This window comes from Mustelus asterias, unplaced genomic scaffold (assembly GCF_964213995.1).
Source record: "Mustelus asterias unplaced genomic scaffold, sMusAst1.hap1.1 HAP1_SCAFFOLD_92, whole genome shotgun sequence".
Lineage (NCBI taxonomy): Eukaryota > Metazoa > Chordata > Chondrichthyes > Carcharhiniformes > Triakidae > Mustelus > Mustelus asterias.
In genome coordinates, this window is record NW_027590141.1 from 252,854 (window position 1) to 277,716 (window position 24,863).

General features: G+C 45.8%; 1 protein-coding gene across 1 annotated transcript in view; it reads right to left on the bottom strand.

Moving 5' to 3' along the window:
- LOC144484079 (uncharacterized) overlaps positions 1–24,863 on the bottom strand; it is a 192,129-nt gene that overhangs the window by 108,164 nt on the left and 59,102 nt on the right. Inside the window, exon 5 of the mRNA XM_078202613.1 lies at positions 21,702–22,305. Within this exon, the coding sequence (XP_078058739.1) occupies positions 21,702–22,305 (604 nt within the window). The remainder of the gene's footprint in view (positions 1–21,701; positions 22,306–24,863) is intronic.

The window sequence follows — 24,863 nt, forward strand, 5'->3', positions numbered from 1 at the left end:
TTCCTAAAGTGTCTGACTCCACTATCACAGCAGGCAGTCCATTCCACACCCCAACCACTCTCTGAGTAAAGAACCTACTTCTGATATCCTTCCTATATCTCCCACCACGAACCTTATAGTTATGCCCCCTAGTAACAGCTACATCCACCCGAGGAAATAGTCTCTGAACGTCCACTCTATCTATCCCCATCATCATCTTTTAAACCCCTATTAAGTCACCTCTCAACCTCCTCCGCTCTAAAGAGAAAAGCCCTGGCTCCCTCAACCTTTCCTCATAAGACCTACCCTCCAAACCAGGCAGCATCCTGGTAAATCTCCTTTGCACTCTTTCCAGTGCTTCCACATCCTTCTTATAGTGAGGTGACCAGAACGGCACACAATATTCCAAATGTGGTCTCACCAAGGTCCTATACAGTTGCAGCATAACCCCACGGCTCTTAAACTCAAACCCCCTGTTAATAAACGCTAACACACTATAGGCCTTCTTCACGGCTCTATCCACTTGAGTGGCAACCTTCAGAGATCTGTGGATATGAACCCCAAGATCTCTCTGTTCCTCCACATTCCTCAGAACCCTATATTTGACCCTGTAATCCGCATTCAAATTTGTCCGACCAAAATGAATCACCTCGCACTTATCAGGGTTAAACTCCATCTGCCATTTTTCGGCCAGCTTTGCATCCTATCTATGTCTCTTTGCAGCCTACAACAGCCCTCGACCTCATCCACTACTCCACTAATCTTGGTGTCATCCGCAAATTTACTGATCCACCCTTCAGCCCCCTCCTCCAAGTCATTTATAAAAATCACAAATAGCAGACGACCCAGCACTGACCCTTGTGGTACACCGCTGGTAACTGGTCTCCAGTCTGAAAAATTTCCATCCACCACCACCCTCTGTCTTCTATGAGATACAGTAAGAAGTTTAACAACACCAGGTTAAAGTCCAACAGGTTTATTTGGTAGCAAAGGTCACAAGCTTTCGGAGCCTTAAGCTCCTTCTTTCGGTGAGTGGGAATTCTGTTCACAAACAGGGCATATAAAGACACAAACTCAATTTACAGAATAATGGTTGGAATGTGAATACTTACAGCTAATCAAGTCTTAAAGGTACAAACAATGTGAGTGGAGAGAGCATTAAGACAGGTTAAAGAGATGTGTATTGTCTCCAGGACAGCCAGTGAGACTCTGCAAGTTCAGGCAAGCTGTGGGGATTACAGATCGTCATTGCAGATCGATTGTGACTGAGAGTGAGAGTGAGGAAGGTAGCTCGCAAACAGAGATGGGTTATAGGCAGTGCAAGAGGGCAGGTGGACTGGGAACAGAGAAGGGGAGAGGTCAGACCATAGGATTGAGAGGTGTCTACTCTAATGCCAGGAGTATAGTGAATAAACAACTAGCAAAAGGAGGAGAGGGCTTGGGAGATGTTAGTAGCGCTTCAACAAACCGGGTCCAGATAAAGGCTGGCATAAAGACACTTTGCCTGAATGCACGAAGCATTCGAAACAAAGTAAATGAGTTGATGGCACAAATCCATACAAATGAATATGATCTAGTGTCCATCACAGAAACGTGGTTGCAGGGTGACCGGGACTGGGAACTGAATATACAGGGTTATCAGGCATTTAAGAAGGATAGACAGGTAGAAAAAGGAGGTGGGGTAGCTTTGTTAATAAAGGATAATGTCAGGATGGTAGTGAGAGACGACATAGGCTCTAAGGAGCAAAACGTGGAATCGTTGTGGGTGGAGATAAGGAATAGTAGGGGGAGAAAGACACTGGTAGGCGTGGTCTATAGGCCCCCAAATAATAACTTCGAGGTGGGGAGGGCTATAAACAAGCAAATAATGGATGCGTGCAAAAGTGGAACGGCAATAATCATGGGGGATTTTAACCTACATATTGATTGGTCGACTCAAATTGGACGTGGAGGGCTTGAGGAAGAGTTCTTGGAATGCTGTCGGGATTGTTTCATTGAACAGTATGTTACAGAACCTACGAGAGAGCGAGCTATCTTGGATCTGGTTCTGTGCAATGAGACAGGTAGGATTAAGGCTCTTCTTGTGAAGGATCCTCTTGGGATGAGTGATCATAATATGGTGGAATTTCTGATACAGATGGAGGGTGAGAAAGTAGGGTCCCAAACCAGTGTCCTCTGCTTGAACAGAGGGGAGTACGATAGGATGAGGGTGGAATTGGCTAATGTAGACTGGGCGAGCAGACTGGTAGGTAGGACAGCTGAGGAACAGTGGAGGATTTTTAAGGAGATTTTTTTAAGTACTCAGCAAAAATATATTCCGGTGATAAAGAAGGACTGTAAGAAAAAGGATAACCGGACGTGGATAACGAAGGAAATAAAGGAGAGTATTAAAATAAAATCAGATGCGTACAGAGTGGCCAAAAATAGTGGAGAATTAGTGGATTGGGAAAGCTTTAAAGAAAAACAAAGAACGACTAAGAAAGCGATTAAGAAAGGAAAGATAGATTATGAAACTAAACTAGCTCAAAATATAAAAAATGATAGTAAAAGTTTTTACAAGTATATAAAAAGGAATAGAGTGGCTAGAGTGAATGTTGGACCCTTGGAAGATGAGAGGGGGGATTTAATAGTGGAAAACGAGGAAATGTCTGAGACTTTAATTAAGTTCTTTGTGTCGGTCTTCACGGTGGAAGACACAAATAGTTTGCCGAATATTAGAGATCGAGAGTTGGTGGGAGGGGAGGTCCTTAATATAATTACTGTTACTAAGGAGGTGGTGCTTGGTAGACTAATAGGACTGAAGGTAAACAAGTCCCCGGGCCCGGATGGAATGCATCCCAGGGTACTGAAAGAAATGGCTGAGGTAATAGCAGATGCGTTAGTAGTAATTTATCAAAATTCGCTGGACTCTGGGGTAGTGCCGGCTGACTGGAAAACAGCTACTGTTACGCCGCTGTTTAAAAAAGGAAGTAGACAAAAGGCGGGTAACTACAGGCCGGTTAGCTTAACGTCCGTAGTTGGGAAGATGCTAGAGTCCATTATTAAAGAGGAAATAACAGAGCACCTGAATAAGAATGGTTCGATCAAGCAGACGCAGCATGGATTCATGAAGGGAAAGTCGTGTTTGACGAATCTACTGGACTTTTATGAAGATGTCACTAATGCGGTTGACAGAGGGGAACCGGTGGATGTGGTGTTTTTAGATTTCCAGAAGGCGTTCGATAAGGTGCATCACAAAAGTTGCTGCAGAAGATTGGGGTACACGGAGTTAGGGGTAAGGTGTTGGCATGGATTGGGGATTGGCTATCTAACAGGAAGCAGAGTGTTGGGATAAATGGGTGCTTTTCCGGTTGGCAGTTGGTGACCAGTGGCGTGCCGCAGGGATCGGTGCTGGGGCCTCAATTGTTTACCATTTACATAGATGATCTGGAGGAGGGGACTGAATCTAGGGTATTCAAGTTTGCTGATGACACGAAGGTGAGTGGGAAAGCGAATTGCGTGGAGGACGCGGAAAGTGTGCAGAGAGATTTGGATAGGCTGAGCGAGTGGGCGAGGATCTGGCAGATGGAATATAACGTTAGCAAATGTGAGGTTATCCACTTTGCAAGAAATAATAGTAAATTGGAATATTATTTAAATGGAGAAAAATTACATCGTGCGACTGTGCAGAGGGACCTGGGAGTCCTTGTGCACGAATCGCAAAAACTCAGTCTGCAGGTGCAGCAGGTGATCAAGAAGGTGAATGGAATGTTGGCCTTTATCGCGAGGGGGATAGAATATAAAAGCAGGGAGGTCTTGCTGCAACTGTACAAGGCACTGGTGAGGCCGCAACTGGAGTACTGTGTGCAGTTTTGGTCCCCTTATTTGCGAAAGGATATATTGGCCTTGGAGGGAGTGCAGAGAAGGTTCACCAGGTTGATACCGGAGATGAGGGGTGTAGCTTATGAGGAGAGATTAAACAGATTGGGTCTGTACTCGTTGGAGTTTAGAAGGATGAGGGGTGATCTTATAGAGACATATAAGATAATGAAGGGGCTGGATAGGGTAGAGGTGGAGAGATTCTTTCCACTTAGAAGGGAAACCAGAACTAGAGGGCACAGCCTCAAAATAAGGGGGGGCCGGTTCAGAACAGAGTTGAGGGGGAACTTCTTCTCTCAGAGGGTAGTGAATCTCTGGAATTCTCTGTCCATTGAAGTGGTGGAGGCTTCCTCATTGAATATGTTTAAATCACGGGTAGATAGTTTTCTGATCGATAAGGGAATTAGGGGATATGGGGAGCAGGCGGGTAAGTGGAACTGATTCGCTTCAGATCAGCCATGATCTTGTTGAATGGCGGGGCAGGCTCGAAGGGCCAGATGGCCTACTCCTGCTCCTATTTCTTATGTTCTTATGTCATGTGTGTGGAACTTGGCTATCAGTTTCTGCTCAGCGATTCTGCGCCGTCATGTGTTGTGAAGGCTGCCTTGGAGAACGCTTACCCGAATATCAGAGGCCGAATGCCCGTGACCGCTGAAGTGCTCCCCAACAGGAAGAGAACAGTCTTGCCTGGTGATTGTCGAGCGGTGTTCATTCATCCGTTGTCGCAGCGTGAAAATGGAGGAGAGAGTTCAGGGTGTGAAGTTGAACTCAATGTTGAGTCCAGAAGGCTGTAAGATGAGGGGCTGTTCGTCCAGCTTGTGTTGGGCTTCTCCGGAACATTGCAGCAGGCCGAGGACAGAAATGTGAGCGTGAGAGCAAGGTGGTGAATTCTAATCACAAGCAAGCGGAAGGTCAGGGCCAGGGAACAGGCTGCAGATGAATTAAAGAGAAACTATTTGGGTCCAGAATACTGTGAACATCCTTTTACTCCAGTTGCCTTTGATCCTCAAGTCATTTTCTGTTTGTTTTAACCATGTTCTGTTTCATTAATAAACTTTTATCAGTAAAATATTTGATTGTTCTGGACTTTTCCTGATGAGATTGATGCACTTTAGGGAAAGTGGGTGAGAGGGGTTGGCAGGCTCTTTAACAGAAAGTGAGTCCCTCTAAGGTAATTGGCAAAGGAGCCAGAGGGGGAGATGAGATTTTATTTTATATTTTTGACACAGCGAGTTGTTCTGATCTGCCTGAAAGCAGATTCAATAGAATCTTTCCAAAGGGTAAAGATTTGAAAGGGAAGAATTTGCAGGGCTGTGGGGACAGAACAGAGCAGTTGGATGAATCAGTCCTTTCAAAGACATAGCATGGGTATGATGGGCTGAATGGACTCCTGTCAATCTCAGCCTCCTGCTTTTGTGCAGGTTAGAAGGGCACATTTCAGTGCAGCCTCTCCCCTGTATATGTATTTAAAGAGATGGGTTTCTCTTTAGCTCTGAGTGACTGATATAACAATTGGTTGGAGTCTCATTTCCCACTCAGTCCTCCAGCACCTTCCTGTCTCTCTATTAGTGCGACGCTCATGGCAGTTTCTCAAGTGGGGCACAGGCCCTGTTATTCTGAGCTAAATTCAGCCCTCAGCTCCATCGCCTGGCTGTCACTGACACGATAAGTCGGGAGACAGAAAGGTGCCCGAGGCTCAAATGGGAAGTTGAAACTTGTGGCTCTAAACCAACACTTCAACATTTGTCATCAAATCCATGTTATTTATCCTGAAGTTTTTATTATTAGGTTTAGACACTGGAGGCAAAGGCTGGGTCTTTTTAAAGGGTAACTTTCCCTTTCTAACTTCGTGTTGTCTATAATGTCAGCCGTGGTTCAGTGGGTACCATTCTCACCTTTGAGTCAGAAGGTTGTAGGTTCAAATCCCAGTCCAGGGACCTGAGGCAAAAATCAAATCCAACATTCCTCATCCAGCACTGAGGGAGTGCTACACTGTCAGAACAGCCTTCTTTCAAATAAGATGTTAAACTGAGGCCCTGTCTGCCCCTCTCAGGTGGATGTAAAAGATCCCACAGCCACTATTTGGAAGAAGAGCAGGGGAGTTATCCCCGGTGTCCTGGCCAATATTTTCCCTCAATCAACATCACTAAAAACACATCATCTGCTCATTATCACATTGCTGTTTGTGGGATCTTGCTGTGTGTAAATTGGCTGCTGCGTTTCCCACATTACAACAGTGACTACACTTGAAATGTACTTCATTGGTTGTAAAGCACTTTGGGACATCCTGTGGTTGTGAAAGGCGCTATAGAAATGCAAGTGTTGAAATTGAAGATTTCTGTTCTCTGATCTTGTTATCTGGAACTGAGTTGATTTCAGCCACTCCCAACTTACCATTGAATAAATTCACTTTGGTTCAGACAAGACTTTAACCAATTAAGGCAAAGGCAGAATTCTCTGGATAGTAAATTTAAAAAGAAGTTTACTCAATGAAAAGATTTTGTGAACAACTTTAAGACATTGACTTTTACAACTTCATGCAGATGATCAGTCCGTAGAAGCGTAACCCTCTCTGGTTCCTTCTGTGACAGGAATTTCCTTGGAACTCAGCCTCGGGAGTTTTCAGTATTTGGCTCGCAAGGAAGACCTTCGGAACCTCTACTTTTATCCACAAGGTGACCATTACCTCACGTCAGAGTTGAGCCTGTTGCAACATGACAATTGGTCAATTTGATCACGAGATTAATTTAATTGGTATCTAATTATTTGGACCACCCTTGCTCATTATCTTAGACAGGAATACAATAGAACTGGTTCATACTATCCCTTTATCTGATTCTATACAATCCCTTATTCTCACAGTTTCAAATGTTGAGGCTAATCAGAGCTTGAAGGTCTCTCTCGCCAGGACATTTATCCTCATTGCACATTCTTTACATACACAGCAATTAAACTCTTACAGCAAATAAAACTCAATCTTTTACTATAACGACTGATTTGTTATTCATTGATTAACTATAACTCAATTAAGGCTCACTACTTACTCATCTGTTCATGACCAGCAGCTAATAAATACAGTAATACAATGTGGTTGACTCTCAACTGCCCTCTGAACAAGGGCATCTAGGGATGGGCAATAAATGTTGGCCAGCCAGCGACGCCCATGTCCCACAACTGAATACGGTTAATACAAGATATACTGGTTTGAAAAGACACTTGCTGCAAGCCAATAGCTTTCCTTCTTACTTGAACTGAACAATCAACCTTATTCTTGAGCCAGATTTGACAGAATATAATTCCTCTCGCTAATCAAATGAATAGAATAAATTATTCATTTATACAATTCTTGCTAGCTATGCAGCTTCCACAAGCAATTAGGTGAATACAACATTCATTTTTAAAATAAAGCTCCAGTCACATGTTAGCATATAACATGACTTCCTGGACCTTGTTGCTTATAATGTGCAAAGAACCAGCATGGGCACAATGGGTCAAACTGTCTCCTTTTGTGCTCTCAGTCCCTCTTTTGCATTTGAAGAAAGTGGTAAATATCTGGAACTCACTTCCTACAAGTGGGGGAGAAGCAGAGATGATGGAATGTTTCCAAAAGGAGATTGGACGGGCATTTCAGGGAAATAAATCCACAGGCATACGCAGTGAGAACAGGGAAACGGTTTGATCTGCAGAGAGTCGGCATGGACTCAATGGGATGAATGGCCCCATTCCCAATCCTAATGCCTGTCTGATCTAAAGAGAGAAATTTCAGCTGTTCCAGTCCCTCGAACTCACTGAAGTCCCTCATCACTGGAGTCATTCTCGTAAAGCTCCTCTGCAACCTCTCTAAGAATTTCACATCTTTCCTAAAGTATGAGGCCCATATACAGGGTTCCATTCTAGAGAGATAGAATTGAAAAGCAGGGAGGTTCTGTTCAACTTGTTTGGAGCCAGGGTTAGACTGCACTGGGAGCACTGTCAACATTTGTGATCGTCATTGATGAAATGGAAATAGAGGCACTGGAGAAGGAGCAACAAAAATTCACAAGAATAATCCCAGAACTGAGAGCATTTAACCCTCAGGAAAGGCTGGGGCTGCTTTTCTCTAGAAAAGAGAAGACTGAAGGGTGACCTGATACGATCATAAAGGGGTTCAATAATCCAATCATGATTTCTAGGGCGGCACAGTGGTTAGCACTGTTACCTCACAGCGCCAAGGACCTGGGTTCGATTCCCAGCTTGGGTCACTGTCTGTGCGGAGTTTGCATGTTCTCCCTGTGTCTGCGTGGGTTTCCTCCGGGTGCTCCGGTTTCCTCCACAGTCCAAAAAGACGTACAGGTTAGGTGCATTGGGGCGTGCTAAATTCTCCCTCAGGTGTACCCGAACAGGCGCCTCAGTGTGGCAATGAGGGGATTTTCACAGTAACTTCACTGCAGTGTTAATATAAGTCTACTTGTGACTAATAAATAAACTTTAACAGGAGAAACCTCTTTACCCAGCGAGTGGTGAGAATGTGGAACTCACCACCACAGTGAGTGGTTGAGGTGAACATCATGAATGCATTGAAGGGGAAGCGAGATACATACATGAGGGAGAGAGGAATAGAAGGATATGCTGATGGGGGGAGATGAAGAGGGGTGGGTGGAGGCTCATGTGGAGCATAAATACTGACACCGACCAATTGGGCCGACTGGCCCGGCCCTGTGCTGTAGACTCAATGGAACAGAGACAAATGTATTTATTGTACATCGATCTGTAGTGGGAGGAGAAACAGTATTTACTATCCAGGGTTAAATGAATGTCCTTCATCAGCTTTTGTGGATCATTTCAGCGGAAATATCCTGCTGTACTCTCTGATGGTCCTCATCACATTAGAACATAGAATGAATCACCTCACATTTATCCGGGTGAAACTCCATTTGCCATTTTTCAGCCCAGCTTTGCATCCTATCTATGTCTCCATGCAGCCTACAACAGCCCTCCACCTCATCCACTGCAAATCCACCAACATTCTGCAAATCCACCAACCTTTGTGTCATCCGCAAACTTTCTAATCAATCCAGTTCCATTTTCCTCCAAATCATTGATATATATTACAAACAGAAAGGTCCCAGCACTCATCCCTGAGGAACGTCACTTGTCACAGCCCTCCATTCAGAAATGCACCCTTCCACTGCTACCCTCTGTCTTCTATGATCGAGCCAGTTCTGTATCCACCTTACCAGTTCACCTCTGATCCCATGCGACTTCACCTTCTGCACCAGTCTGCCACGAGGGACCTTGTTAAAGGCCTTACTGATGTCCATGTAGACAACATCCACGACCCTACCCTCATCAATCATCTTCGTCACTTGCTCGAAAAACTCGATCAAATTAGTCAGACATGACCTCCCCTTCACAAAACCATGTTGCCTCTCGCTAATACGTCCACTTATTTCCAAGTTGGAGAAAATCCTGTCTCGAAGAATCCTCTCCAATAATTGCCCGACCACTGACATAAGGCTCACCGGCCTGTAATTACCTGAATTATTCTTGCTACCCTTCTTAAACAAAGGAACAACATTGGTTATTCTCTAATCCTCTGGGATTTCCCCTGTAGCCAGTGAGGATACAAAGATTTCTCTCAAGGCTCCAGCAATTTCCTCCCTTGCCTCTCTCAGTACTTTGGGGTATAAGAACATAAGAACTCGGAGCAGGAATCGGCCATCTGGCCCCTCGAACCTGCTCTGCCATTCAATAAGATCGTGGCCGATCTTTTTCTGGACTCAGTTCCACTTACCCGCCCGCTCACCATAAACCTTAATTCCTTCACTGTTCAAAAATGTATCTATCCTTGCCTTAAAAACATTCAATGAGGTAGCCTCAACTGCTTCACTGGACAGGGAATTCCACAGATTCACAACCCTTTGTGTGAAGAAGTTCCTCCTCAACTCAGTCCTAAATCTGCTCCCCCTTATTTTGAGGCTGTGCCCTCTAGTTCTAGTTTCACCCGCCAGTGGAAACAACTTCGCTGCTTCTACCTTATCTATTCCCTTCATAATCTTATATGTTTATATAAGATCTCCCCTCATTCTTCTGAATTCCAATGAGTATAACCCCAATCTACTTCGTCTCTCCTCATAAGCCAACCCTCTCAACTCCGGAATCAACCTCATGAATCTCCTCTGCACCCCCTCCCGTGCCAGTATATCCTTCCTCAAGTAAGGAGACCAAAACTGTACACAGTACTCCAGGTGTGGCCTCACCAGCGCCTTATACAGCTGCAACATAATCTCGCTGTTTTTAAACTCCATCCCTCTCGCAATGAAGAACAAACTTCTATTTGTCTTCTTAATTACCTGCTGCACCTGCAAACCAACTCCTTGAGATTCCTGCATAAGGACACCCAGGTCCCTCTGCACAGCAGCATGCTGCAATTTTTTACCATTTAAATAATGGTCCATTTTGCTGTTATTCCTACCAAAATGGATGACCTCACATTTACCAACATTGTACTCCATCTGCCAGACCCTCGCCCACTCACTTAGACTATCTATATCCCTTTGCAGACTTTCAGCATCCTCTGTATACTTTGCTCTTCCACCCATCTTAGTGTCATCTGTGAATTTTGACACACTGCACTTGGTCCCCAACTCCAAATCATCTATGTAAATCGTAAACAATTGTGGACCCAATACTGATACCCCATTTGGCCCTGAGGACTTGTCTACCTTAATGTTTCTCAAAAACCCCAATATCTCCTCCTATTTGATCTCAATATGACTCAAACTATCTACATATCCTTTCCCAGGTTCATCATCCACCAACTCCTTCTCTTTGGTGAATACTGACACAAAGTACTCAATTAATACCTCGCCCATTTCCTCTGGCTCCATACAGAGATTCCCTCCCCTGTCCTTGAGTGGGCCAACCCTGTCCCTGGCTACCCTCTTGCTCTTTATATATTCCACACTTGCTTCATGTGTTCCCAGCCTTGACAAGTGCTTCCTTTTTCTCTTTGACTAGACTCACAATATCTCTCGTTATCCAAGGTTCCCTAAACTTGCCATTTTTACCTTCACATGGCTGCAGGGTGACCAGGGGTGGGAATTGAATGTCTCAGGGTATTCAATATTTGGGAAGGACAGGGATAAAGGAAAAGGTGGTGGAATGGCACTGCTGGTTAAAGAGGAAATTAACACAGTAGTGAGCAAGGATATTAGCTCTGACAACGTGGAGCCTGTATGGGTAGAGTTGGGAAATATCAAGTGGGAATTCTCTGAGGTTTCCCCTGGGGTGCTCTGTACTTGTTGAACCTCACGCAACCAATACATAAACTGCGGAAGACAGTATATAGTTAAGGAATGAAAATGAATTTATTTGCTAATGCATGCATCAGGAGAGAGACACACAGTCAATGAGGGTTCACTGTCCTCTCAGAGCTAATATTGCAAGGTAAAATTATTATATTATTCTGAACATTTCAATATCCCGCCTAGTCTCGTCATTCAGACTGGAGGGCCCAATCACAACATTCAACATTATTACCTGAGCCAATAACATTCTACCGGTCAACAGGAATAAGAGATTATTAGTTTATTGCCCATGGGGTTCCTTCCCCTTTACCTGGGAAACCCAACCCACGACATCACCAGTAACCAAGGCCATAACTAATACCTGCAAATTTTAATGATAAAATGGTAAATGCGGGCAATTGGGATTAGCTAAGGGGTTTTAAAAAAAGGGTAGCATGGACAAGTTGGGCTGATGGGCCTGTTTCCATGCTGTAAACCTCTATGACTCCATAGTCCAGTCCCACAATGCCTCACATTCAAACTACAGTCCATCAATGATAATGGAATATGTGGCTGTATGTAGCTGCCTCGGCCATGGTCAACCCCAACACTGCCTTCCTGAACTGCTACAATGCCTGAGGTGTAGGTACACCCACAGTGCTCTTAGGGAGGGATTTCCAGCTACACATTCCAGACTTTCACTAGAATGTAAGTGGGTTCCAGATTGATATATTCCATTCAACCACTCCCAAAGTGAGTTATTCCAATTCCTTTATTGTCCAGGACAATATATTCACAATTTCTTTAAAAGAGAAATTAAACATTCCCATTTGATTTCAGATATTAACATATTCTGTTAGATTGATCTTTATTGTCAATGTCAGGCTGGGGTTGTTCCCCTTGGAGCAAAGAATGTTGAGGGGAGATTTGATAGAGGTGGACAAGGTTCTGACAGGTTTAGATAAGGTGGACAAAGAAAAGCTGTTCCCATTAGCTGATGGGACAAGGATGACAAGCAAATTTAAAGTTTTGGGTGGGATCATAGAATCAGATAAACCCTACAGTGCAGAAAGAGGCCATTTGGCCCATGGAGTCTGCACCAACCACAATCGCACCCAGGCCCTACCCCCGTATCCCTACATATTTACCCGCTAATCCCTCTAACCTATGCATCTCAGGACTCTAAGGGGCAATTTTTAGCATGGCCAATCAACCTAACCCGCACATCTTTGGACTGTGGGAGGAAACCAGAGCACCTGGAATAAACCCACGCAGACATGAGGAGAATGTGCAAACTCCACACAGACCCAAGCCGGGAATTGAACCCAGGTCCCTGGAGCTGTGAAGCAGCAGTGCTAACCACTGTGCTACGGTGCTGCCCACGTGAGGAAGAATATTTTGATGCAGCGAATGGTAATGATCTGGAACTCGCTGCCGACGAGGGTGGAGGAAGTGGAGACAATAACCAATTACAAAGGAAATTGGATGGGCATTTGGGGGGTTTCAAACAGAAATGCTGACTAAATATCTCTGAACTTCCTAACACCCTGTCACTCTGTGATCCTTGTGAAATTTAAAACAAGGTATTCGCAACAAGACTCAAAGAGCATCAGCCCACTGGAGGCAAAGTTGTGAGACCGACCAGTCCAGCAGAAAGAAACCCTCCGACCCTCCCCATTGACCAATATAATTGAGAGCAGAAACAATAACAGCAGAATCGACCACTGGAATCACTCGTGAACTCGCTGGTGTCTCAACAGCTCGGATGAATCTCTGAATCTCTTCTCACACACAGAGCAGGTGAACGGTTTCTCTCCAGTGTGAACTCGCTGGTGCCTCCGCAGGTGGGATGACTGAGTGAATCCCTTCCCACAATGAGAGCAGGTGAATGGTCTCTCCCCAGTGTGAACTCGCTGGTGCCTCCGCAGGTGGGATGAACAAGTGAATCCCTCCCCACACACGGAGCAGGTGAATGGCCTCTCCCCAGTGTGAATTCGCTGGTGTGTCCACAGGGTGTATAATCGAGTGAATCCCTCCCCACACTGAGAGCAGGTGAATGGCCTCTCACCAGTGTGGACTCGCTGGTGTGTCCGCAGGCTGGATGAATCACTGAATCCCTCCCCACACTGAGAGCAGGTGAAGGGTCTCTCCCCAGTGTGAACTCGCTGGTGTCTGCACATGTACGATAACCGAGTGAATCCCTTCCCACACTGAGAGCAGGTGAATGGTCTCTCTCCAGTGTGAACTCGCTGGTGAGTGCGCAGGGTGGATGACTGAGCGAATCCCTCCCCACACTGAGAGCAGGTGAACGGCCTCTCCCCAGTGTGAACTCGCTGGTGTGTCCGCAGAGTGTTTAACAGACTGAATTCCTTCTCACACTGAGAGCAGGTGAACGGTCTCTCTCCAGTGTGAACTCGCTGGTGTTTCTGCAAGGTGGCTAACAGAGCGAATCCCTTCCCACACTGAGAGCAGGTGAACGGCCTCTCCCCAGTGTGACTGCGCCGATGGGGCTCTGTATCTCTTCCCACAATCCGCACATTTCCATGGTTTCTCCATGGTACAGGTGTCCTTTCCTCTCTCTTGGGTGGACAATGAGTTGAAGCCTCGTCCACACACAGGACACTGGTACAGTCTTTCCTCACTGTGAATGGTGTGATATTTATTCAGGCTGTGTAACTAGTTAAAGCTCTTTAGTCAGTGCATTGGAACACTCTCACTCGACAGTGTGTTGGTGCTTTTCCAGTCACACTGATGTTTGAATTTTTTTTCAAATCAACAGACTGGACAATCATTTCTCCTTCTAGATTCAAAGGCCGATGATATTCAGCTCCCAAGGAATATGACTGTCAGATCTAGACGTGACATTTGAGATTTCAGCCTGTGGTTCCTCTTTCAATATCCTGTAAAATGAGTTAGAAATAGAAGTAGAAATTCAGAACAGACAATTCTAGTTTCTATGGAACATTCTTTCCGTTCTCATTCCTCAAAAGCTGTGAATCTCCATCCCACACACTCTCCCTCCATTCTCACTCTGCTGTATCTAATATTCACCCTCCCAATTCTCCTGAAGGTGCTGATTGAGGCTGATTGACAGATCCATGCTCACTGCTTCCTGTCCACCACATACAAATCATAAGAAACAGGAGCTGCAGTTGGCCATTCAGCCCATCGAACTGCCTCAACCATTCATTGAGAATTGGCTGGTCTACCTCACACTATTTCCATAGCGCCACTATTTCCCAAACTATCATGGAAGTTAGTAAGATAGAGGGTTATAGGTAAGCCTCGTAGCTAGGGACATGTTCGGTGTAACTTGTGAGCCGAAGGGCCTGTTTGTGCTGTAGCTTTTCTATGTTCTATGTTCTATCCCCCATGTTGCTCAATGCCTCAAAAGTTACCAATCTCTCTCTTGAAAATATTTGATGACTGAGGCTCCACAGTCCTCTGGGGTGCAGAATTCAAAAACTTCACCACATCCTTGAGTGAGGAAATCCCTCCTCATCTTAACTTTCTCTCCATTTTCCCACTTGTTCTCCATAACGCTTGACTCCTTTATCAATGTAATATCCACCTAACTCATCCTCGAATATCTTCAATAACCCTCAGCTTCCACTGATCCCTGTGGAAGAAAAATCCAAAGACTAATGATTCTAATAAGCAAGAGATGAATAACTGGAAATATATAATATATATACTATTCAGGCTGATTGACAGATCCATGCTCACTGCTTCCTATCCTGGATGTGGAGATGCCGGCGTTGGACTGGGGTAAACACAGGAAGAAGTCTCACAACACCAGGTTAAAGTCCAACAGGTTTATTTGGCAGCACAAGACACTAGCTTTCGGAGCGCTGCCCCTTCATCAGGTGAGTGGGATTTCAGTTCACAAACAGGACATATAAAGACACAAACTCAATTTACAAAATAATGGTTGGAATGCGAGTTTTTACAGGTAATCAAGTCTGAAAGGTACAGACAATGTGAGTGGAGAGACGTTTAAGCACAGGTTAAAGAGATGTGTATTGTCTCCAGCCAGGACAGTTAGTGAGATTTTGCAAGCCCAGGCAAGTCGTGGGGGTTACAAATAGCATGACACGAACCCAAGATCCAAGTTGAGGCCGTCCTCATGTGTGCGGAACTTGGCTGTCAGTCTCTGCTCAGCGACTCTGCGCTGTCGTGTGTCGTGAAGGCTGCCTTGGAGAACGCTTACCCGAAGGTCAGAAGCCGAATGCCCGTGACCGCTGAAGTGTTCCCAACAGGAAAAGAACACTCTTGTCTGGTGATTGTTGAGCGGTGTTCATTCATCCGCTGTCATAGCGTCTGCATGGTCTCCCCAATGTACCATGCCTCGGGACATCCTTTCCTGCAGCGTATCAGGTAGACAACGTTGGCCGAGTTGCAAGTGTATGTACCGTGTACCTGGTGGATGGTGTTCTCACGTGAGATGATAGCATCTGTGTCAATGATCCGGCACGTCTTGCAGAGGTTGCTGTGGCAGGGTTGTGTGGTGTCATGGTCACTGTTCTCCTGAAGGCTGGGTAGTTTGTTGCAGACAATAGTCTGTTTGAGGTTGTGCGGTTGTTTGAAGCCAAGTAGTGGGGGTGTGGGGATGGCCTTGGCGAGATGTTGGTCTTCATCAATGACATGTTGAAGGCTCCGGAGAAGATGTCGTAGCTTCTTCGCTCCGGGGAAGTACTGGACGACAAAGGGTACTCTGTCCTCCTGTCCAGTGTTTGTCTTCTGAGGAGGTCAGTTTTTCGCCGTGGCGCATCGGAACTGTCGATCGATGAGTCGAGCGCCATATCCTGTTCTTATGAGGGCATCTTTCAGCGTCTGGAGGTGTCTGTTGCGATCCTCCTCATCTGAGCAGATCCTGTGTATACGGAGGGCTTGTCCGTAGGGGATGGCTTCTTTAACGTGTTTAGGGGGAAGCTGGAGAAGTGGAGCATCGTGAGATTATCCGTGGGCTTGCAGTGAAGTGCTGAGGTGACCATCCTTGATGAAAATGTGTGTGCCCAAGAATGCAACCGATTCCGGAGAGTAGTCCATGGTGAGTCTGATGGTGGGATGGAACTTGTTGATGTCATCATATCGTTGTTTCAGTGATTGTTCACCATGACTCCAAAGGAAGAAAATGTCATCGATGTATCTAGTGTACAGCTTCGACTGAAGGTCCTGTGCGGTGAAGAGGTCTTGTTCAAACCTGTGCATGAAGATGTTGGCATATTGAGGTGTGAATTTGGTCCCCAAGGCTGTTCCGTGTGTCTGGATAAAGAACTGGTTGTTGAAGGTGAAGACATTGTGGTCAGGATGAAGTGGATGATTGTAAAATTGCATCTGGAGATTGGCAGTTGTTGGCGTTGAGTACTGAGGCAGTTGCACCAATGCCATCGTCGTGGGGGATGCTGGTGTAAAATGCCGAGACATCCATTGTGATGAGGAGTGCTCCTGGTTCAACTGCTCCATGTGTGCTGTTTCTGAAGGAAGTCCGTAGTGTCACGATAGAAGCTGGGGTTCTTTGTACAATGGGTTTCAGGATGCCCTCGACGTAGCCGGAGAGTTTCTCACACAGGGTCCCATTGCCCGATACGATGGCGTTGCGTTGTGCTTGGGTGATGTTCGGGGCTGTCTTGTGAGTGTGACTGATGAATCTGGTATTGACGCACCTCCTGACGGCTTGGGCATACATGTCAAGTTGAGGGCAGCGGCCTTCCGGAGGAGTCCAATTCGACTCTTTCCTCTTCGGTTGCTGTACCGTGGATCTCTCTATCGGCTGTTTCAGTTCATTGACTATCTCATTATGTTCGCTGTTGGCCTCTTGGGGTTTGTGGAAGAACTCCCGCAGCCTCATTCGCCTGATGAATTCCTCTGTGTCTGCTGCGAGACTGATGGGGTCTATTTTGGTGGTGGGGCAGAAATTGAGAACTTCGATTTCATCTGGTTGAAGTGTGTCCGACAAGTTGACAATGGACTTCCCTGCAGTGGTACTGTTTTCTACTGTGGTACCGGGGGAGGCTTGATTGCTGCTGGTGGTGATGCCAAGTTTCTCAAGTTTCCTGTTCTATCAAATGTGGCATTGTGACGATGGCTTTGTGCCACCAAATAAACCTGTTGGACTTTAATCTGGTGTTGTGAGACTTCTTCCTGTTGTGGGCACAGAGAGCTGAAAATCTTCAAGCTGACAGTCACGTTACAGTTTTACATTTGGATATAAATGAGCAGACTGATGGTGTGTGTAATACACTGTATTACCTGGTTACAGGTACATAAAGAATGTGAGGAGAATCTTTACTGAGGCAGCGAGTGGTGACCCAGAAGTTAAAAATTGAAGTGCAAAATGAGAAAAGAAATGAAAAGGGGGAGAAAAGAAAGTGTTTTACTCACAGATGTAGGAGACAGGAGGAAGGCTGAGTCTGTCTGAAGCTTAATCTTCATTCAGAGGGAGAGGAGCAGCAGCAACAATGGACGAAGCTCCATGCGGCCATTGACACAAGGCCCGGACTCTGATTGGCTGGAGGACCATCGCCCATCCGGTCCTCCTGGCAACCATTGGTCAATATGCCGCATGTAGACAATGAGGGGGCGGAGCCCAGGCCGACGTGGGAGTGGGCGGGGCTTTGACCGCCAGCCGCGCTGAGCTGGTGTCCAATCCGCAGTGTGCTGCTTCTGTAACCAGTGATATTGCTGCCAATGGGACAGTGTGTGCTGGGAACGCCCCTCTGAGTCATTGTGACGGCACAATGGAGCATTGCCTCAATCAGCCAATAGCAATCACTCTGCTCCGCGGTGACGTCTCCGGGTTCAGGCGCGCGGACCCGGGAGCCGCGGACCCGGGAGCCCCGCCCCCACCCATTGTTCCCCAGTCTGTACATTCCACACATTGTTAGTTCAGTCATTGAGACAATTTCAATTCCACTCCGTTATTTTCCAGTTCTGTTCCTGTCCCGCCTGGGGTCACATCTACTCGATCTTTCCGACTCCTGAAGGAGCGCTGTGAGTTCTGGGTTACTAGTCCATAAAAGATGTAAAAGATTCTCCAGCTCTCTTTACCCCCATCCAACTTGTGGACAGTTCTTACTCAGTATTATTTCTCCCAAGCCCTTAATTGTCCCAATCCATTATATGATCCATTTAACTGTAATTTTCCTCACTTTGTGAGCATGTGCAGTGTGTTTAATTGGACCCTGATTGTTTTGAACTCAGTTTCTCTGGAGTGTGTGTCAATGCCTTGATGGTGTCACAATGTTGTCTCAATCCCCTGGCCACATTAGCCATTTCATCTCCTGCTGTGTCTCAAGTAGCTGTGTGTGTTTGGGACCCGCTCTTCACTCCATCTCACCATGAATTTAGGCTTGCTATTTTTCACATGTAACAAATCACATCTGCACACTCACTCCATTATCGTAAATTCATGTCACACATTCTTAACTCTCAGATGTATTGATGAAAAGATCAAAGTGAGTGTCTGTCTTTCTTATCTCCGGTAGTCATGATGTGGACAATACACATCTTTTTAGCCTGTCTTGATGCTCTCTCCACTCACATTGTTTTGTTTCTTAAAGACCTGATTAGTTGTAAGTATTCGCATTCCAACCGTTATTCATGTAAATTGAGTCTGTGTCTTTATAAGCTCTGTTTGTGGACAGAATTCCCACTCACCTGAAGAAGGGCCTTAGAGCTCCGAAAGCTTGTGTGGCTTTTGCTACCAAATAAACCTGTTGGACTTTAACCTGGTGTTGTTAAACTTCTTATTGTGTTTCTTATCTCCCCCTGTTATGGTGCTGATATTTCATGTAGTGGCCGGGCTTTCAAATGTGGATTTCTTTAAAACAAAGTTCATGGATGTAGAAACGTTTCAGAGACCAAGTATTACGCTGGCTTTCACTGATTTACAACTCAGCTAATACAAAGAGCTCACAGAGACAGTAATTCTGTTGAATACGTGCTTTATTGCCCAGGCCTGGTCCAGGAGCGTCAGAGAATAATTTGGGGCAGCCAAACTATTCTAAATTCCATTGCTTCCAATATTACAATTATACAACTTTCAAAAATCATTTCCCCACCCACTTTGCTCACCCAGCCAGACATCAGCCAATCATTATTCGTCTACATTATTTACCTTGGCCAATAACATGTCACTCTCTGGCAGCATGAGAATACATAGGTCCATAAATTCAAAAGTGCTTTTCCACTGTGTCCGAGCAACTCCTTATCGGAAAACTCTCCTAGCAATTTTTTATCGGGAAACGGTATGCTCTTATTCATTAAATTGTCTGGGAAGCTTGTACTGTCTGGAACCAACGCTGATAAGAGTTTTTTTTTGCTTCACTCAGTACCTATATTGTTTTCAAAGAATGTAGTTCTTCTTACCTTGCCATATACCATCATGCCTTAGAGTGTCATTAGCCAAGGTGTATGATTTCAATACAGAATATATGTTTTCAAAAATACATGTTTAAATTCACTAACAATGGTTACATGTATTTCTATGCAAACAGTACCTTTGTAACTCCAAGTACTTTGTGATTCTTCTCTAATATATTCACTCTAAATTAACCTATTCTGATCCATTAGTCTTTTTAGTCCCAGGTTGTCCTGAACCCCCTCTAACAATGGACAAGGATGTAAATATCTCCCAGAGAAAGTGATCAACTTATTCATCCCATCGACACATTCCAGACTTTCACTGGAATGAACCAGGATTCCACATTGATATATTCCATTCAACCTCACCCACAGTGAACATTCCAATTTCTTTATTGTCCAGGACAATATATTCACAATATCTTTAAAACAGAAATTAAACATTCCCATTTGATTTCAGACAGTAACATATTCTGTTAGTTTGTTCTTTATTGTCAATGTGAGGCTGGGGTTGTTCCCCTTGGAGCAAAGGAGGTTGAGGGGAGATTTGATAGAAGTAGACAAGATTCTGACAGGTTTAGATAAGGTCGACAAAGAAAAGCTGTTCCCATTAGCTGATGGGACAAGGACGAGGGGGGACACAGATTTCTTGTTTTGGGTCAAAGATGCAAGGGGACCGGGGGGGGGGGGGGGGGGGGAGGAGTGGGGGTGGGGGGAGTGGGGGAGATGTGAGGAAGAATATTCTGATGCAGCGAATGGTAATGACCTGAAACTCGCTGTCGATGAGGGTGGAGGAAGTGGAGACAATAAACAATTAAAAAGGAAATTGGATGGGCATTTGGGATGTTCCAAACAGAATGAAGAACAAAGAAAATTACAGCACAGAAACAAGCCCTTTGGCCCTCCAAGCCTGCAGCAACCATGCTGCCCGTCTGAACTAAAACCCCCTACCTTTCCGGGACCATATCCCTCTATTCCTATGCTATTCATATATTTGTCAAGACACATCTTAAAAGTCACTGCCGTATCTGCTTCCACTACCTTCCCCGGCAACGGGTTCCAGGCACCCACCACCCTCTGTGTAAAAAACCTGCCTTGTACATCTCCTTTAAACCTTGCCCCTCGCACCGTAAACCTATGCCTCTTGTAATTGACTCTTCCACCCTGGGAAAAAGCGTCTGACTATCCACTCTGTCCATGCCCCTCATAATCTTGTAGACTTCTATCAGGTCGCCCCCCTCAACCTCCGTCGTTCCAGTGAGAACAAACCAAGTTTCTCCAACCTCTCCTCATAGCTAATGCTCTCCACACCAGGCAACATCCTGATAAATATTTTCTGTACCCTCTCCAAAGCCTCCACATCCTTCTGGTAGTGTGGTGACCAGAATTGAACACTAGATTCCAAGTGCGGTCTAACTAAGGTTCTATAAAGCTGCAACATGACTTACCAATTTTTAAACTCAATGCCCCGGCCGATGAAGGCAAGCATGCCGTATGCCTTCTTGATTATCTTCTCCACCTGCATTGCCACTTTCAATAACCTGTGTACCTGTACACCCAGATCCCTCTGCCTATGAATACTCTGAAGGGTTCTGCATTTACTGTATATTTCCCATCTGTATTAGACCTTCCAAAATGCATTACCTCTCATTTGTCCGGATTAAACTTCATCTGCCATCTCTCCGCCCAAGTCTCCAACTGATCTATATCCTGCTGTATCCTCTGCCGGTCCCCATCGCTATCCGCAATTCCACCAACCTTTGTGTCATCCACAAACTTACCAATCAAACCAGTTACATTTTCCTCCAAATCATTTATATATATTACAAACATCAAAAGTCCCAGCACTGAACCCTGAGGAATGTCACTTGTCACAGCCCTCCATTCAGAAATGTACCTTTGCACTGCCAACCTCTGTTTTCTTCTGACTAAATATCTCTAAACTTCCTAACACCCTGTCACTCTGTGACATTTGAAACCAGGTATTCGCAAAAAGACTCAAAGAGCATCAACCCACTGGAGGCTGAGACCAGCCAGTCCAGCACAAAGAAACCCTCTGACCCTTCCCATTGACCAACTGTGAGAATGAACAAAATGCAATCCTGGATGCAGCTGAGAGCAGAAATCATAACAGCAGAATCCAACCCCTGTCATCACTCATGAACTTGCTGGTGTCTCAGCAGCTGGGATGAAACGCTGAAACCCTTCCCACACTGAGAGCACGTGAATGGCCTCTCCCCAGTGTGAACTCGCTGGTGTGTCCACAGGTTGGATAACTGAGTGAATCCCGTCCCACACTGAGAGCAGGTGAATGGCCTCTCCCCAGTGTGAACTCGCTGGTGCATCTGCAGACTCGATAACCGAGTGAATCCCCCCCCACACTGAGAGCAGGTGAATGGTTTCTCCCCAGTGTGAACTCGCTGGTGTGTCCGCAGGATGGATAACCAAGTGAATCCCTTCCCACACTGAGAGCAGGTGAATGGTTTCTCCCCAGTGTGAACTCGCTGGTGTGTCTGCAGATTGGATAAATCAGTGAATCCCTTCCCACACTGAGAGCAGGTGAACGGCCTCTCTCCAGTGTGAACTCGTTTGTGTGTCCGCAGGTTGGATGACCGAGTGAATCCCTTCCCACACTGAGAACAGGTGAATGGCCTCTCCCCAGTGTGAATGCGTTGGTGTCTCTGCAGGTGGGATGACCGAGTGAATCCCTTCCCACACTGAGCGCAGGTGAATGGCCTCTCCCCAGTGTGAACTCGCTGGTGTGTCTGCAGGTGGGATAAATCAGTGAATCCCTTCTCACACTGAGAGCAGGTGAACGGTCTCTCCCCAGTGTGAACTCGTTCATGTGTCCGCAGGTGGGATGACTGAGTGAATCCCTTCCCACACTGAGAGCAGGTGAACGGCTTCTCCCCTGTGTGACATAGCTGGTGTGATTGCAGGTGGGATGACTGAGTGAATCCCTTCCCACACTGAGAGCAGATGAACGGCCTCTCCCCAGTGTGGCTGCGCCGATGAGCTTCCAGCTGAGATGGGGTTCTGCATCCCTTCCCACAGTCCGCACATTTCCACGGTTTCTCCATGGTGCAGGTGTCCTTACCTCTCTCTTGGGTGGACAATCTGTTGAAATTTCGTCCACACACACAACAAGATTACAGTCTCTACCCGCTGTGTATGTTGCGATATTTATTCAGACTGTGTAACTGGTTAAAGCTCTTTAGTCAGTGCATTGGAACACTCTCACTCGAGTGTGGCAGTGTGTTGATGCTTTTTCACTCACACTGACATTTCAAATCTTTTCAAATCGACAGACTGGACAATCATTTCTCCTTCTGGATTCAAAGTCCGATGATATTGAGATCCCAAGGAATATGACTCTATCAGATCGAGACGTGACGTTTCAGATTTCAGCCTGTGATTCCTCTTTCAATATCCTGTAAAACGAGTTTACAAAAGTCATCAGTGTCAGTACAGGATAGAAATTCAGAACAGACAATTTCTATGGAACATTCTTTCCTCTCTCATTCCCCAAAAGCTGTAAATCTCCATCCCACACACTCTCTCCCCATTCTCAGCAGGTCTTGCAGCATCTGTATGGAGAGAAAAGAACTGATGTTTCAGAGCTTTGACAAAGGGTCATCTAGACAAGAAACATCAGCTCTTTTCTCTCCTTACAGATGCTGCCAGACCTGCTGAGATTTTCCAGCATTTTCTCTCTTGGTTTCCGATTCCAGCATCCGCAGTAATTTGCTTTTATAAGGCTGCAGATACCTCCTCCCAAGTAACATGCGTGTGCCCAACACATCACTACTTGTTTCCCTTATTTCTTTAGCACCCATGGTGCTCTCCGCAGTAAACACAGAGGAGAAGTATTCATTAAAAATCTCACCCATCTCCTGTGGCTCCACACACAGATGGCCATACTGATTTTTAAGGGGATCTCTTCTATCTCTAGCCACCTTTTTACTCTTAATATAGCTATAGAACCTCTTGGAATTTTCTTTAATCTTACCTGCCAGATCCATATCATACCCTCTTTCTGTCCTCCTGATTTCCCTCTTCAGTATTTTCTTACACTTTTTATAATCAGAGTGATTCACTTGTCCCCGATTGCCTAAACCCAATGTCTGCTTCCTTCTTTTACCTGACCAGAGCCTCAATGTCCCTTTTCTGACAGAGATCCCTAAATTTACCATTCTTTCCCTTCATCTTAACAGGAATATACTGCCCCTGGACTCTTGATATCACACTTTCAAAACCTCCCAATTGCCAGTCATTCCTTTCCCTTCAAACAAACTCACCTAATCGACATCTGCTAGATCCTGCCTAATGCCCACAAAAGTGGCCCTGCTCCAGTTTAGGGCCATGACCTGTGGACCTGTCCTATCTTTTTCCAGAACTATTTTGAAACTATTGGTGCTCCCTGACTGACACTTCAGTCACTTGCTCCAGCTCATTTCTTAACTGTCTAATAGAAAGTAAGTCCAGAAATTGCTAATGAAAAATAAGGAGCTGGGAGATGAATTGAACAAGTATTTTGCCTTGGTGTTCACAATAGAGGATACAGTTAAAACACAGAAACAGCTGTAAATCAGAATAGTAATTAATTAATAATAATGAATAATAAAATACAGTGTAGAAGGAGGCCATTCAGCCCATCGAGCCTGCACCGACAACAATCCCTTCCAGGCCCTATCCACATATTTACCTGTTAATCCCCCTGATACCAAGTGGCAATTTATCATGGCCAATCCGTCTAACTGGCACATCTTTGGACTGTGGAAGGAAACCGGAACACCCGGAGGAAACCCACACAGACACGGGGAGAATGTGGAAACTCTGCACAGACAGCGGCCCGAGGCTGGAATTGAACCCGGGTCCCTGGCGCTGTTAGGCAGCTGCACTAACCACTGTGCCACCGGGCCACATGTCAGTGACATCGCCCAACTCCAGCCCAGTCTCAGCTCATCTGGAACCCTCACCCATTCCATTGTGACGTCACACACTCACCCATTCCATTGTGATGTCACACTCTCACCCATTCCATTGTGACGTCACACCCTCACCCATTCCATTGTGACATCAGGGCTTCCCTCTCCGATCAAAGGGGGGGACCGGGAAGTTCATTTCCGGGGTTTGGGTTTGAACAACATGTTTACAAAGTCTCTCCACCCACTCGCCACATTTATCATTCCCCGCACGCCGCCCTCTACCTCAGATTGATCTCGCTTCCAAACTAAAACCGTCCATCTGCCCGTCGCCATTTCCCGCACTGCGCATGCTTCAGGTCCCGCCCCTCATTCACTCCGATTGGTTGGAGGACCAGCCTCTCCTGCTCGGTCCTCCAGTCCCGCCCCCTCCTCCTATTGGTCCGGAGCTGCCGTCAATCAGTGCCCG